Here is a 17,123-nt window from a genome sequence, read left to right as displayed (position 1 = left end):
TTTTTTTATTGAAATGAAGATGGCCAAATTTAAACAACGTTATAACAGTTATAAAAACTGGACAATACAAGGTTGTAAAAGACAATTTAAAGTAAATTTAATCTGATTAATGGTTATCCTATGATTAAAAAGCAAAATTTTCAATTTTTTTCCATAAATATGCTTGAAATTTCAGACAAAAATCAGTTTTTTTTATAAAAGTGGTATTGAATTGTGTCACAGACATTGTTAAGCTATCCAATCATCCTTGGCTTTCAATTCTGCATCTTTTGGTACCAGAATCAACTCTGGGGGTCAAACACAGCTTGAGAAATCGTCAATTTAGGCATTTTTTGAGTCGTCTGTAACTGTTGCTATGGTAACGGGCTGTCTGACCGTAAAACGTCAATATTTTTGAATTTTTTTTTCATGATTTTGTTCCTGATACTCACTTACAACTTTTAGGTAAATTACATTGAATTAGGAAAATCACCTCCGATTTGGCCCAGCCTACATGCCATGCAACTTGGTTTATAGTGCGAATGGTGGAACATGCCGTGCAACTTGTTTTATAGTGCGAATGGTGGAACATGCCGTGCAACTTGGTTTATAGTGTGAATAGTGGAACATGCCGTGCAACTTGGTTTATAGTGTGAATGGTGGAACATGCCGTGCAAATTGGTTTATAGTGCGAATGGTGGAACATGCCGTGCAACTTGGTTTATAGTGTGAATAGTGGAACATGCTGTGCAACTTAGTTTATAGTGCGAATGGTGGAACATGCCGTGCAACTTGGTTTATAGTGCGAATGGTGGAACATGCCGTGCAACTTGGTTTATAGTGTGAATAGTGGAACATGCCGTGCAACTTGGTTTATAGTGCGAATGGTGGAACATGCCGTGCAACTTGGTTTATAGTGTGAATAGTGGAACATGCCGTGCAACTTGGTTTATAGTGTGCATGGTGGGACATGCCGTGCAACTTGGTTTATAGTGTGAATGGTGGGACATGCCGTGCAACTAGGTTTATAGTGCGAATGGTGGAACATGCCGTACAACTTGGTTTATGGTGTGAATGGTGGAACATGCTGTGCAACTTGGTTTATAGTGCGAATGGTGGAACATGCCGTGCAACTTGGTTTATAGTGTGAATGGTGGAACATGCCGTGCAACTTGGTTTATAGTGCGAATGGTGGAACATGCCGTGCAACTTGGTTTATAGTGTGAATAGTGGAACATGCCGTGCAACTTGGTTTATAGTGTGAATGGTGGGACATGACGTGCAACTTGGTTTATAGTGTGCATGGTGGGACATGCCGTGCAACTTGGTTTATAGTGTGAATGGTGGAACATGCCGTGCAACTTGGTTTATAGTGTGAATGGTGGAACATGCCGTGCAACTTGGTTTATAGTGTGAATGGTGGAACATGCCGTGCAACTTGGTTTATAGTGTGAATGGTGGGACATGCCACGCAGCTAAGTTGTTTATGTGAATGGTGGGACATGCGACGCAACTTGCTTATGTGCGGCGAAAATATTTTTATGCAGCCATGAAAAGCAATGAAAACACGAAGCACAGGCCGCAAATGTAGACGCAGGTCATGGAGCTGCAAATGTAGACGCAGGTCATGGAAGATGTGGTTGTTTTGCGTACGTCGAGCTGCTTTGTGCATGGCTGGTGGAAATTATGTTTGTTTTTTTTGTATACTGAATCGAGGCTCGTGAAAGAGCTAACATTTATTTCACAAACAAATCAACCAGACAAACAAAATATATAAAAAGAGGGAGCGGAAGACAAGATGGGGAGAGAAGGGGAAGCAGACAAACACAACATACAAGGGGGCCTACGTGTTGCTCGTGGACTAACTATGGGGGGCAAACCTTTAGCAGGTCATGGAATGCAACTAGGTTGAATTGAATTTTTTTTTTATTGAAAAATTTTGAAACTTTTAGAATTAATTTTAGATTTAGAAATTAATTTAGAAAAAATTTCAATTTAATTGAAAAACAACAATTTTAGAATTGTGTTATGCATGCGGTTCGTAGAATATATTTTTCGCGCCTGCAAAAAAGACACAAATACGTGGGACATAGAGCCGCAAATGTAGAAGCAGGTCACATTTTATCAACTGCAATTGTTGGGACCGTGAATGTTAATGTCCAACGGTATTATATAAAACGTATTTAAAGGAAGAGTCTTGACACTTGTCAAAGAGATAGGGGCTCTCATGAAATTGTAAGATCAGTTGTCCATGCTTCAGTTGTTGTTGATCATTATCCACCAAGTACACATGGGGCTGATATACATGTAAACACCGCCATTGTTTGGCCTTTCTATTTAAGCAGGGTGACTGTGTTCAAGCTGTGACAAAGCGATGGTTGTGGTGTTCAAATGAAAATTATTTATCAAGGACTAAAGTCCAATAATTCATAACCACACTTTTAATCAGTGCATTCCAAACCATATAGGTTCATTCATGAAACACCCACCATCAGTCTTGTGTATTGCAGTTCTAGACGACCCAGGTAATCGACATAAGTACTCCGATTCATTTGAGAGATCTTGTCCTGCATAAAATGAAAGTAGTTAGAGGTAGGAAGAGCCGATTTACAAGTAACAATGATTCTGGCATCATATGATACGAACATTACAAAAACGGACTCAATCAATCTGGTATGATCTGAATTATTTATATAGTGCATTAATTATTTTATTCTAGTTATTCTGCCTGCTCTGATGATGGAAGACAAATGTTGCACATTGTCAGATTTAAAATTTTGATATTTATTCCAAATTCACTGCATAGGTTTATAAAACAAACTTTCTTTTAAATCAAGAGATCCTCTCAATCAATAGGTCCACTCACTCAAGTCCACTCAATCAACAAATCCACTCGATCAACAGGTCCACTCGATCAACAAATCCACTCAATCAACAGATTCACTCAATCAACAGGTACACTCAATCAACAGGTCCACTCAATCAACAGGTCCACTCGATCAACAAATCCACTCGACGGAATGTCCACTCAATCACTGGTGGGACATGCCATTGTCCACTCAACGTCCACTCAACATTGGAATGTCCACTCAATCAACAGATCCAGACATTCAACAGGTCCACTCAATCAACAGGTCCACTCGATCAACAAATCCACTGGATCAACAAATCCACTCGATCAACAAATCCACTGGATCAACAAATCCACTCGATCAACAAGTCCACTCAATCAACAAATCCACTCGATCAACAGGTCCACTCAATCAACAGATCCAGACATTCAACAAATTCACTCAATCAACAGATTCACTCAATCAACAGGTACACTCAATCAACAGGTCCACTCAATCAACAGGTCCACTCAATCAACAAATCCACTCGATTAACAGGTCCACTCGATCAACAAATCCACTCGACGGAATGTCCACTCAATCACTGGTGGGACATGCCATTGTCCACTCAATGTCCACTCAACATTGGAATGTCCACTCAATCAACAGATCCAGACATTCAACAGGTCCACTCAATCAACAAATCCACTCAATCAACAAGTCCACTTGATCAACAGGTCCACTCGATCAACAAATCCACTGGATCAACAAATCCACTCGATCAACAAGTCCACTTGATCAACAGGTCCACTCGATCAACAAATCCACTCAATCAACAGATCCAGACATTCAACAAATTCACTCAATCAACAGATCCACTCAATCAACAGGTCCAGACAGTCAACAAATCCACTCAATCAACATGTCTACCCAATCAACAGGTCCACTCAATCAACAGGTCCACTCAATCAACAGGTCGACTCAATCAACAGGTCGACTCAATCAACAGGTCGACTCAATCAACAGGTCCACTCAATCAAAAGGGCCACTCAATCAACAGATCCAGACATTCAACAAATCCACTCAATCAACATGTCCACTCAATCAACAGATCCACACTCTCAGGGGTGACATACAAGGTGTCCACTAAGTCACGCATCATAGGAAATTGTTTAATTTATCTGATGTATTTATTTATAATGTATTTTTTTTTCAGATTTTCTAACTTTATTCATGATAATTTTATCAACTTTATTCAAAATTAATAGTTTTGAAATTGGTGGGACACATTCCGAACAACTGATGTAGCCAACCTTACAAATAAATGTTTTGCCTATGATGCATGACTTTGTGGACACCATGTATTATGTAATTTCCTTAACTCAACAGCGCTTTGTTGTAATGCAAACTATACATGGTGAAAAGTATCCAGTCATCCCCTATCATCCTCTTGCTCTTCCTTTATTTTCAATTCACAATTTTTCCTCTCAATATTATCCACCCTTGTATAAACACCAGACAATGCTGAATTCATTATTTATTTATTTTGAGCACAACACTACAATTTTTAAGTTGTACAGTAAAGAACGTGTATAAAGATCAGTTTTACAGAATCATTGCTCACAAATGTTTTCCTGATTTATAAATCTGCACCATCATGAAAATGTCGAAATGTCTCCATTTGCTTTTTGGAAAGGATGGATGATGGAGGCATTTTCTTCGACTCACCCAACATTCACTCTACCAAATGTGAAAAGTTGGTATCTTTACTTCTCTATATGCTACTCGGCGAGGAGGTAATCTACAGTCGACACCACCTGCTACTGTACTTTCTATAATATTTTCAAGGTTGTATACGGGATCTATTTTCAAGGTTGTATGTGTATTTATTGTTGTATACTGGATCTATTTAAAATAAGGAAATTATAGAAAATAGTTAATAACACACTGACAACATTTTTTCCGAAGTTCCTGTGTTACAAAGGTGCACCAAGATAATGCTCATACCTGGCATCGCTGCGCTTCCTCCATACTAGAGCGAAACTCCTCCACTGTCTGGTGGAATGGTTGGTGATTCTCCAGCGCAGCATCCACACTGGGAAGGTCTGTCCCCCAATCAGCCTTTTGCAGCATATCCTAAGATGGAAAAGGAGAACAACGTGATCGTGTGTGTCTTGTCATGGAGGTTTTGTACGCAACTCTGGATTCCCCTCCAGATGGGAAAAGGACTTGGTTCCGAGGAATTTGACATCTCTCGGGTAATAAAACCCTTCCCACATATGTCGTACGAAAAGTTAATATAGTACGAAAAGATAATTTACGCACAATAATACAAAACTACAGCCTTCCTGTTCCAAATACTGCCAGATGCTGTGGCATAGTTGACCAATTTTAAACATCCAACTCCAGTTGTTGGTCTTTCTCACAAAAGAGCATCAAATGTTATAAAAACAACCTTTTTTGTATACAAAGTCAAGTCTCGTGGAGGAACAACAACAGAATGGATCAGGTTGCAACAGAACAAGAGGAACGGTTGAAAGAGAGGGGGAAAACCAACAGCAGGGTTGATACACAAAATGCAGAGACTTGGACAAATAAGGTTTGTAGGGAGGAATTACAGGTAGGGGAGGATGCATGGGGGTGGACAAGAGGACACCAAAGAAAACACCCATGAAGGAAAAACTGGAAACTTGGAAGGAGGTGGGCTTGTGGGGGTGTGGTTAATGAGGGTCGAAAAGATCATGGTTTTAGATGGGGGATGATCTGAGATGGTGGTGAACAGCTGTCTCGAAGGCCTGGAGGGAAGAATGAGATTGAAGATGTTTTTTTTTGAGAAAGCTTGAAATTTTCTTTGAGTTTGATACGTTCATTAAGACATTTGATGTATTTTAATATTCTGGCTTCATATTTTTAAGCTACTCCTTGCATTGAACTGCAGATGTATTTATACAAAGCAATTTTCAATTCTCGAGAAAGCTTTAAATATTCTTATTATTACCCCCTCCATCATCTGCGATGGACGGACGTTATGTTTTCGCCCTGTCTGTTTATTAGTTGTGAAAATCGAAGATTTTTCAAGTATATTGGTTGGTTGCATATGTCATTCTGTCTGTTTGTTTGTTTGTTTGTTTGTCTGTTTGTTTGTATGTCAATCGCCTACAGGTAAAAATTTTAAAAGATCTTCACGAAAGGTCACCAAATGGCAGAGTTGGTCATAAGCAAGAAGCCTGTTGATCAAATTTCAATTTCATACAAGGTCTTATTTCTAAAATCGTACATTTTCATCCGATTGACTTGAAATTTGAAGAAGACTTCCATATCAGGTGACTGAATTGCACCACCAATTATTTTTGAGGTCAACATCGAGGCCAAATTTCCAAAATTATCAATTTTCATCTGATTGACTTGATATTTGAAGAAGATTTGCATATATGGTCACTGAACTCAACCATCAATTAACCAGCTCACCTGGACTTTAATCCAGTGAGCTTATGCATTCGAGCAGTGTCCGTAGGTAAGTCACTGAGTGAGGGAGTCTGTAAACACTTGAGTCATTATCACTTGAACCAAACACACAATTTTGATGAAACTTGGCGACAAGCTTTATATCTGGTGTCTAACGACGGTGTATTGACCGCATGAAAATCTGCGCTCATTATTGGGGTTAATGGGGAGTTTTTGACCCCCAAAGATAGGTATTTTCTCTCTCCTCCAAAACAACACAAACGATTTTGATGAAACTTGGCTGCAAGTTTCATATCTGAAGGCTAACGAAGGTGTATTGACCGCATCAAAATCTTTGCTAATTAAGTGGGTCCACAGGGGTTTGGGGAGTTTGACCCCCCACCCCCCCCCCGATGCCACTCCCCTCCCCCCCCCCCCCCCCAAAAAAAAATAGGTATTTGCTCTCTTCTCCGAAACTACACACACAATTTTGATGATACTTGATTGCAAGCTCCAACACCCGTGCTGTTCCAAAGTTTGTTCACAACATCCAATAAATCAGGGTCCGACGGGATCTATGGGGGTGAGGGAGGGGGAAGAGGACATGGCTAACCATCCAAAATAGGTATTTTCTTTCTTCTCCATTACATATTTTGTTCGTCATCCACACATACCTTTGTTTCCTGGTTCTACCAGGTGAACTCAGCAACAATGGCCCTATTTTGTTGGAGGTCAACATGGGCCAAAAGGTCAACATAGGTCAAAGGTCAATAACTCGGGTCACATTTCTAAAATAGTCAATTTTCATCCAATTGACTTGAAATTTGAACAGGATTTGCATATCAGGTCACTGAATTCAACTGACAATTATTTTAAAGGTTAAAATTGTTTAAGGAATTTCGCAAGTATCGTCCTCTGCGTGATGTCTTTCTTGTTTGTTTGTATATGTGCAGCATATAACAAAAATGTTGTAGACGAATTTGGATGAAATTTGGTGGAGAGGTTGGGTGTTTGACAAGGATGAAATTATTAGATTTTGGTGAAGATCCAGATACAGATCTGGATACTAGAATATTAAAATTAGTTCTTCACCACTGAGAGATCGGGCAAAAAAACTCTATATAGCACAATATTTCAAAAAGTTGTGGACGGATGCAGTCGAAGCTTGGTGGACAGGTTGGGTCAGTGGGATACAAAATGTAAACTGTTCAGGCTGGCGGGGGTATGCATTCTACCGAGTGCCATTCTAGTTCTTGAATGTAGCTGGACTCCTCTGACCACAGCTTAACTTGTAGTCAGGTTCACTATGTCAATAAATTATATTTCGTTCAAAATCATGGTAGATTAGCAAACCTATACATTTTTGGAAAGGTTATAGCATAAGGAAACTAAAAATCAATGTTTACATTTGGAGAGATACCTGTATGGCGGCCATTTTGGATTTTCAAAATGGCCACTGTAAAATACATATTTTGTTCTATTTCTGCCTCTAATTACCCTTTGATTCGTATTCGTTTAGGTGCCACCTAAACGGTGGTTTTTCTGCCTCTAATTACCCTAAAAACTTTTTAAAATATACTAAACCTATATTTTCAGGGACAAGGAATCCAATGAAAGTATCAAATTAGTGCTATGGGGAATGGTAAGACACGAATCAAAGGTTTTGAATTGCAAAATACTGTCTTTATATTCGCGATAAGTTGCATAATCAAATACATGTTATCATTTTGTACAGGCAGTTAATAACATCAAAATGTGTCACAATAATTCATATCACCAAACATACACAGGCAGTCAGCAAAATCATATATACACACGCAGTCAGTATAACTTCACATCTACACAGGCAGTCAATGACAAAATATACACAGGCAGTCAATGGCAACAAACATACACGATTACAGAATATGCCATTTAGAGTTCGTCATCACTGTCCTGTGTGTCGTATCCGACAATATAGTCCACATCGTTTTCACAGTCCGTTCCACACAAGCAACGGTCGGTCAAATTGATTGGCAAATCGAATTGGTCGAATGGTCGATCGAATCGAATCGAATCGATCAAATTGGTCGAATGGTCGAATGGTCGATCGAAGCGATTGGTCGAATGGTCGAATGGTAGAATTGATCAAATGGAATTGGTCGATTGGTCGAATTGGTCGAATCGAATTGGTCGGAATTGGCAAATGTGAACATTGATTTTCAGATTTTCCATGTAATAACGTTTCCAAAAATGTATAGGTTTGCTAATCTACCATGATTTTGAACGAAAAAACATAGTGAACCTGACTATTGGGTCTAGATGCGAGGTTAGACTCAAGTACTGCATCCGTATCACATCCTGCATGTACAACATTTGTACCGCATCCTGCACGTATGGCATCCAAACTTTCTCGGTAACACTCAACAGTTGTGCCTTTACTATCCAAGGGTAAGTGATATGACGAAGCCCTACATTTGATGATGAATGCCCCATACATCTCATGCAGCTCCTCAATACCCAAGGCATTGCCATTGGTTCTTTCTTTCTTTCTTATTATTTCAGCAAAACTCAACTCAAAGATTATTACTCTTCACAAGATGCTACAGTAGATAATTAGGTTTACTCTCCATGAAATGGAGAGGAAACCTATTATTACTGCTAGAGTTTTTCTTATTATTATTATTCTTCCGCCCTATTTTCCACCTCCGAAAACTTCATAATTAATGTTCTCAGCAACTCCTGGTTGGATTGACAGGAAATTTTCATCAAATGATCGTCTCGGCTCCTAGAATTTTTTTTGCTAATTATGACGTCATAGGTCACGTGGTATGGGTGCCATCTTGTAAAACAAATTCAAATTTTCCCCTCTGTATCTCCGAAACGGCTCAATGGAAAAATTTGAGGAATGGCTCATTCTAAAGAACTCTTCAATGGGAACAAAAGACATGTGTATCGAGTATATTAAAAATGCTAACGTTAAGAGGTTAGAATTCGTCAAACAAAAACTTTTCTCCCCCGAAAATGGGATTTTTTCCCCAGATGCTTAGTTAAAAAAACTCAGATTGCAAAACATTTCGAAGTCATACGTCACATGGGTCGGCCGCCATCTTGTTTTTCGTGAAAAAACACAAAAACCCCTTTTTCTCCGCAACGACTGAACGGATCGAGCCCAAACTTGGCATGCATATTCGCATACCCATGACGAACAAAAAGGTCAATGAGCACGACGTCATCCGACACATGGTTTCAGAGTTATGACGTTTTAAAGCTCAAACTAGAAATGGTATCACCTCCATAATTTGTGAAGATATCGAGTAGAAACTTTACACAAATGTTCCTCATGGGGGGATGTTTCAATGTTACTTGAGACGTTTTGACAAGTCACATGGTTTGGCCGCAATAAATAATGGAATTTAAATTTTAAAAAGCTTGTAACTCTTGAACCACTGCATGGATCGACTTGAATGTTTAATGCAATGTAGCTCTCATCAAGCAGAATAAGTGTGCAAAATTTCAAGATGATTAGATATACGGTCTCGAAGCTATAAGTCTTTATTGTTGAAAGAAGAAGAAACGCAGCATTTTGTCCTTTCCAGGACGTGATCACTATCACATGATCTCCCGCGGTCATTTGAACCTCAAATAAAATTATAATTGCAGATTTGTCAACAGAAGAGGTATTTTAACAAGCGAATGAAACAGATTTGGTCAAATTCTGACTTTTTAAAACTCGATCGCATTTCACACAAAGTTTTGGGCCACTTAAGAAGAAGAAGAATCGTTTGGCTTCTCAGATAAAATAAATAATTATGTCTCTGCAATTTCAGGTAAATTTTCTTTTTAAAATGGTTTTTTCTGCAATCAGTGCATGGATTGACATGTGTGGATGTGTGTGTGGGTTTGGGGGGGGGAGGGATGTGTGTGTGTGAGTGGGGGGGGGGGGGGGGGTTGGTGTGTGCTTGTGTGTGTGTGTGTGCTTGTGTGTGTGTGTGTGTGTGTGTGTGTGTGTGTTTGTGTGTGTATGCATGTGGGGATGTGTTTGTGTGTGGGGGGATGTGCATGTGTACGGATGTGGGAATGTGCATGTGTGTGGATGTGTTTGTGGGTGTGTGTGTGGGGGGGGGGGGGGGTGGGGTGGATATGTGTGCATGTTGGGGTGGGGGGGTTTGGGTGTGCGTGTGGAGGAGGGGGGGGGTTGGATGTGTGTGTATGTGTGGGGGGAGGGGGGATGTGTGCATGTGTTTGGGGGTGGGGGTGGGGGGATGTGTGCATGTGTTTATGTGTGTGTATATGGGTGGGGGGTAGGGGGAATGTGTGTGTGTGTGTGGGGATGTGTGTGTGTGTGTGTGGGCGAGGGGGGTGGTGGGGGGGGGGGGGTTGGTGTGTGCGTGTGTGTGTGTTAGGGGTGGAGGGGTGGGGGTATGTGTGCGTGTGTTTGTGTGTGTGTGTGTGGATGTGCGGGTGTGTGGATGTGGGTGTGGATGTGGGTGTGGGGATGTGTGTGTGTGTGGATGTGTGTGTGGGTGTGTGTGTGGGGGGTGGATATGTGTGTATGTTGGGGGGAGGGGGGGTTGGGGTGAGGGGGGGGGGGAGGAGGGGGGGTGGATGTGTGTGTGTGTGTGTGTGTGGAGGGGTGTGTGTGTGTGTATGTGTGGAGGGGTGTGCATGTGTGTGTGTGTGTGTGTGTGTGTGTGTGTGTGTGTGTGTGTGTGTGTGTGTGTGTGTGTCTGTGAATGAAAGAGGGATAGAATTGTGAGGAACAGAAATGAAAAAACGAGATGTGTGTGTGTGTTGGGAGTGGGGTGTGTGTGTGTGTGTGTGTGTGTGTGTGTGTTAGGGGTGGTGGGGGGGGGGGTTGTGGGGGGAGGTCTGGGGATATGTTTGTGTGTTTGTGTGTGTATGCATGTGGTGATGTGTTCGTGTGTGTGTGTGGATGTGCGTGTATGTGGATGTGTGTGTGTGTGGGTGTGCGGATGTCTGTGTGTGTGTGGGTGGGTGGGGGGGGGGGATATGTGTGGGGGGGGGTGCGTATGGAGGGTGGCGGGGGTGTGTGTGTGTGTGTGTATGTGTGGAGGTGGGGTGTGTGTGTGTGTGTATGTGTGGAGGGGTATGCATGTGGGGGAGGGGTGTGGGGGTGTTTGTGTGTGTGTGTGGATGTGTGTGTGGGTGTGGGTGTGTGAGTGTGTGGAGGTGTGTGTGTGGGGGTGTGTGTGGGGGGATGTGTGTGTGGGGATGTGTCTTGGGGGGTGGGGAGGGAAGGGGATGTGCGTTTGTGTGGATTTGTGTGTGTGTGTGGGGGAAGGGGGTGGGGGTGTTTGTGTGTGGGTGTGTGTGTGTGTGGGTATGTGTGTTTGTGTGTGGGTGTGTGTGTGTGTGGATATGCATGTGTGTGTGTGTGTGTGTGTTGGGGGTGGGGTGTGTTTGTGTTTGTGTGTGTGTGTGTGTGGGGGGGGAGGGATGTGTGTGTGTGTGTGTGTGTGGAGGGGGGGTTGTTGTGTGTGTGTGTGTGTGTGTGTGTGTGTGTGTGGAGGGGTGTGCGTGTGGGGGGAGGGGTGTGGGTGTGTGTGTGTGTGTGTGTGTGTGTGTTGGGGTTGTATCCAAGGGGGTTGTGTCAAAGCATGTCCAATTAAAGTGGGGTTGTATCAAAAGTGGGGTTGTATCAAAAGTGGGGTTGTATCAAAAGTGGGGTTGTATCAAAAGTGGGGTTGTATCAAAAGTGGGGTTGTATCAACAGTGGGGTTGTATCAAAAGTGGGGTTGTATCAAAAGTGGGTGCGAGTAAACCGGTCATCACTGCCAGCAGTTTTAAAGTGGCAGTTCTAGTTCCATGTAAAACTGCAACATCGTTTTTACCTCTGCCTGTCATGATGATGAAATAGCATGTTTTACCTGAATTTGGCATATGTGCGGCTGAATGTGGTATTTGCGTGGTTGGTTCTGGCACTCTCCAGGCTTTTTATACCGAGGGACCGGCTCATGGAGGAGTTGGACAATTGAACAACAACGGACGAGTGATCAATAAATTGGAGCAGATCAACAAAAGGCAAAACAAACAAGAAAGAAAAGACAAGCAGGTAGGATTTTAAAAAATGTGGGATGCAGACAGAGAAATAATCTTCTAGACAGCTGCCAATTATCCCCTTGATGATTTCGCTCAACAACTTTCGCCTGCTTCAGGCCAAATCCTCCTGCTTCAACTAGGATTTGGCTTACCTCACCCCAGATTGGTCGACATTCAGCCTGGATTGGCCAATGCCAGTCTGGATTGGCCGATATCAACTCGGTTCACATACTTTGTCCCAATAAAAAGTAAGAGGAAAAGACTTGTGTTGAATAGTCCAGGTGGAAGTATGAAATATAAACAACTAGGTATTTCACAATTTGTCTTTTTAAAATTAATCTTTGCTTGAGGTTCCCTTATTGATTAATGTTGTTTCCTAATTAGTTCCATGAAGCCTGGTGTTGGCTTAGCGGTTAGGGTGCCGGCTTGGGATCCGAGGATCCTGGGTTCGAATCTCGGTTGATCACTGAATTTATGCCAGGGGGGTTTACTCAGCCTGTCATCCTTCAGAGGTCGGCAAATTGAGTACCAGTTCACTGGTGATTCCCTGTGTGTTGCAAGAGGTGACTAACAGGGTTGGTGGCATGAAGGGCATCCGGTCGTAAAACATTGCTTCAAAAAGGGGACCACGGTGCCCGAAAAAAGGCCAACCCCTGCTCTGCAGGGAAAAATGGCCTCTAATGGAGGTTCCTAATTAGTTTCATAATTACAGGAACATAATAGACTGGCAAGGTCAAGGACAACCTCTACAGTCCAACTTGTGCATGCCATCAAGAAATACATTGCTCCTCATCTTTCAGTTCATTTCACTGCAGATGATCCTCACCTGATGATTTTCAACCCAGGTAAGCAGATCACGCACGTACTTCAAATTGGTCTCATCCTCATTGCTGGAGCTCGGACGGCCCTTAACAGTGGGTGAGGTTATGCAGACAACCTGCTGGTTCCGTGCACTGTTCACTTCTGAACGTAGTGAAACAAACTGCTCATGAAGATGGAAGATTCTGAGAGAAATGACACACAAAGTCCAAACACCATGCTAAGTACGAGTAAATACCATGTAATCGCATATAGCGTAATAATCCAGTTTAACGAAACTCACCTGCGGTAAATACTATCTGCTTGATAATGACGTCCATCTCTCAGCACCTGCACGTCGATGAAGAGCTCTCTGATGAGAGCGTCGCATTCTGTCAGGGTGCCCTCAATCACAGGTTCCATATGTGGATCCTTTTGCTGCTCGAGAACCCTTTTTAGAAGGTTTCTTGCGTGTTCCATCTTGGTTTCACACATGGTCGATTGTTCTTCGATTTTGAAGATCACTTTCTGCAGTTGGTCCACCCTGACAAATTAAAACAGATTTGTTAATACAGATGGAGTGCTTAGTCAGCGTTACTGTAGAGATGTAAATTTTCGTGCTACATCAATTTCCATGCCACAATGGAAAAGCGTGGATTTAACAACACGTCAGTATATTTGACTTTTTAAAAGAAACTAGAGTGAAGTTGATGGCTCGTCATCGCAAACCCCCATGCTTCCCATGTAAAGCAAAGTTGAAAGATAGCAAAAGTTCCACCATGAATGACCCAGTATCAAATTTTCAGTTAAAAATTTTCCCCGTTTTGACCCCTGTTACCCCAAGGCCACACCCCTTGGGTCATGAACCAGAGGTAAAATCCAATAAATTGTTACCTCCGCCATCAAAGGTGGATGGAGGTTATGTTTTCACCCCTGTCTGTCCGTTTGTCTGTCCATTTGTTTGATTCTTTGTGCGCAAGATATCTCAAAAAGTTGTGGACGGATTCGGACGAAATTTGGCAGACAGGTAGCATATGTGACAAGGACGAAATTATTAGATTTTGGTGTAGATCCGGATTTGTATCAGGCTAGTATAACTTTTAAGTGATTCTTCACCATTGGGAGATAGGGCCAAAAACGATACATAGCGGGATATCTCAAAAAGTTATGGACGGATTTGGACGAAATTTGTTGGACAGGTTGTGTGTGTGACAAGGAAGAATCGATTCAATTTTGGTGAATATTCAGATCCGGATCCAGCTAGTATAATTTTTAAGTGATTCTTCACCATTGAGTGATATGGCCAACCAGGCGGAGGTATGCTCTTTACTGAGTGGCGTTCTAGTTACATATTTAATGTGTCCTCCAATGTTGATGGCATATACAAGGTTTCATTAAAAAAATGTTTTAAAATGTGCCCAAAATTACATTTTTGGGCATTTGACTTTTTGACCCCGTCCCAGAGTGTGGGGCAAAATATGATATTGCTCCTGCACATTCGCGAAGCCTGGTGTTGGCTTAGCGGTTAGGGTGCTGGCTTGGGATCCTCGGATCCTGGGTTCAAATCCCGGTCGATAGCTGGATTAACGCCAGGGGGGTTGACTCAGCCTGTCATCCTTCAGAGGTCGGCAAATTGAGTACCAGTTCACTGGTAATTCCCTGTGTGTCGCAAAAGGTGACTAACAGGGTTGGCGGCAGGAGGGGCATCTGGCCATAAAACATTGCTTCAAAAAGGGGACCATGGTGCCCAAAAAAGGCCAACCCCTGCTCCGTGGGGAAAAATGGCCTCTAAAGGTGGTTCTTGCACATTCGTGCCATGTGTTGATCATAATGTGGGCTACGCGCTTCACAGTTACAGTACTGTACTTCATCATCCACAATTCAACGTAAAATATGCTTCGTTATTTAAAGCCAACTTTGAAAGCGGTCGAGGTTTAATGTTTCCCGTAACCTGCAAGCTTGGTGAAAGCAGGGCTTGATGCACCATCTGTCCATGCTGCTAACGAGGATATAATGAAGGTTGTGAAGTGTGGAGCAGTACATCATCTGCGACTACAAACTCAAGTAGATATAAGCGTGACCCGTATGGGTTTACCCCAGTCACCTCCATGCAAAGATATGGCATTATGCTGCTGAGGTATGAGTGAATGCTGCCACTGGAGAGTTCACCATTAAATTGGGATGAGATGACCCATCAGCGAAAGCACTGTTTGGGGGCATGAAGAAGACACATCTAGCCAAATTAAGTAAGCAGCCTTCATCCAGTACTTATGGAACCATCACTGTTCTTCCGTCTGCAGCAATCTCCTGGTAGGCCCCCATACACAGCAATGTTGGGTAAAGATGCAGATAAGAAGGTACAAACGTTCATCAAAGTGCTGAGCTAATGTGGTGTCTCAGGTTCTACTGTCTTAGTCATTGCAGCTTTGAAGGGTCTACTCAAGGATAACAACCCAGGAATCCTCTTGGCCTTTGGAGGACCCATCACTCTTTCAGTGAAGACATGGGCCCGCTCATTACTGCAAGAATGAACATCACACAAAAAAAAGTAACTCAGGCTGAAAGCATCGTCCAGAGAATCTTAAAGCAATCAAGGGAAATTTAGATGAGTCAGAAAAATATGACATCCTGGACGAGATGTTTAATCGCACGAACATTTCTACTTCTACAGTAGACTGTGGTGTCACGACATCAGAATTTTTTTTGTGTATACAAAGTCGAGGCTCATGTAAAAGCAAACACATTAAACACAAAAAACATAAACGGACACATAAAAGATATAATAAAGGGAGCGGGAGACAAGATGGGGAGAGAGAGGGAAGCACACAAGTACAACAGTAGAGAACAGGGACATCGGGAGATCTGTGGAAGGGAGACGGCTGAGGGGGGGGGGGAGGTGTGGGGGTGGGGTACACGGTATAAAACAAGTGGACACAACGAGGAATTTCAGGAAAGAAGTCGGACATTGAAAGAGGTGGATTTGGGGTGTATTAACAGGGTAGAAAAGATCAAGGTTTTGGATGGGGGAAGACAAGAGATGGTGATGAACAGCTGTTTTAAAGACCTGGAGGGAGGAGTGGGATTGAAGAGAGTGTGCGAGTTTGTTTCAGAGGTGGGAGAAAAGAGGGATGAAAGAGTGAAGGTGAGCAGAGAGTCTTGATTTTGGCAATTTCACCAGAAGAGGGTTGCTGGCAGATCTTGTGCGACCTGTAGGAATATTTGGGGGACAGAGCACAAACAGGGCTGGGGGGGCTAGGCCGGAGAGGAGTCGGTAGAAGACGGAAAGACCACCAACCTGCCTGTGATGAGCGAGTGAAAGGCCCTCGGAGTTAGCTTCATCGTGGGAGATTCCAATGATTCTGAAAGCTTTGGTTTCAACAGCGTGAAGCCGAGCAAGGTGTGAGGCAGGAGCACCGGCCCAGAGGGGAGAGCAGTATTCCATCAAGCTGCGAATGAAAGCTTTGTCTGTGGTGAGGAGCTCAGAGGTGCCAAGGAAGGACTTCGCACGATGGAGGCCATTTTTCCCCGCTACAGCGGGGGTTAGCCTTGCGGGCCCCATGACAATCATGGTTCCCTGTTTGAGGCAATGTTTTTATGACCGAATGCCCTTCCTGACGCCAACCCTTAGTCACCTCCTACGATGCGCATGGATACGGTGTACCTATTCTAAATTGGGGTACACACCGGGATCATTCATTCCAGCAAGCTGGTACTCGATTTGCCGACCTCGGAAGGATGACAGGCTGAGTCAACCACACTGGTGTTAATTTAGCGATCGATCGGGATTCGAACCCAGGATCCTAGGATCCCAAGCCGGCACCCTGACCGCTAAGCCAACACCCAAAAGCATGAGTGACAGAACTTCTTCAAGAGGCTTGTCGAGAATGTAGAATGGGAGGGTTTTCCAGATGGTCTTTTCGGAGAGACATCGTGAGAGTGTGAGATTTATCAGGATTAAATGGAAGTTTTTAGTTAAAACAATTTTAAATTCCACCAATAAACCATGATATCATTCCACTCAAAGCTTCT

At 42.8% G+C, this 17,123-nt stretch overlaps 1 protein-coding gene across 7 annotated transcripts in view; it reads right to left on the bottom strand.

The window, feature by feature from the left end:
* The window catches only part of PLEC (plectin), a 210,202-nt gene that overhangs the window by 40,388 nt on the left and 152,691 nt on the right, over positions 1 to 17,123 (bottom strand). For all 7 annotated transcript variants that reach the window (XM_078783364.1, XM_068124605.2, XM_078783365.1 and 4 more), the window contains 4 exons: positions 13,399 to 13,638; positions 13,123 to 13,300; positions 4,818 to 4,946; positions 2,469 to 2,546 (listed from right to left, as the gene is read on the bottom strand). In XM_078783364.1, coding sequence (XP_078639490.1) covers positions 2,469 to 2,546; positions 4,818 to 4,946; positions 13,123 to 13,300; positions 13,399 to 13,638 — 625 coding nt within the window. The remainder of the gene's footprint in view (positions 1 to 2,468; positions 2,547 to 4,817; positions 4,947 to 13,122; positions 13,301 to 13,398; positions 13,639 to 17,123) is intronic.

Source organism: Myxine glutinosa, chromosome 8 (genome assembly GCF_964187855.1).
Source record: "Myxine glutinosa chromosome 8, kmMyxGlut1.1, whole genome shotgun sequence".
NCBI lineage: Eukaryota > Metazoa > Chordata > Myxini > Myxiniformes > Myxinidae > Myxine > Myxine glutinosa.
The sequence above is the reverse complement of the archived record's forward strand: the minus strand, read 5'-3'. Positions and strand labels throughout refer to the sequence as shown.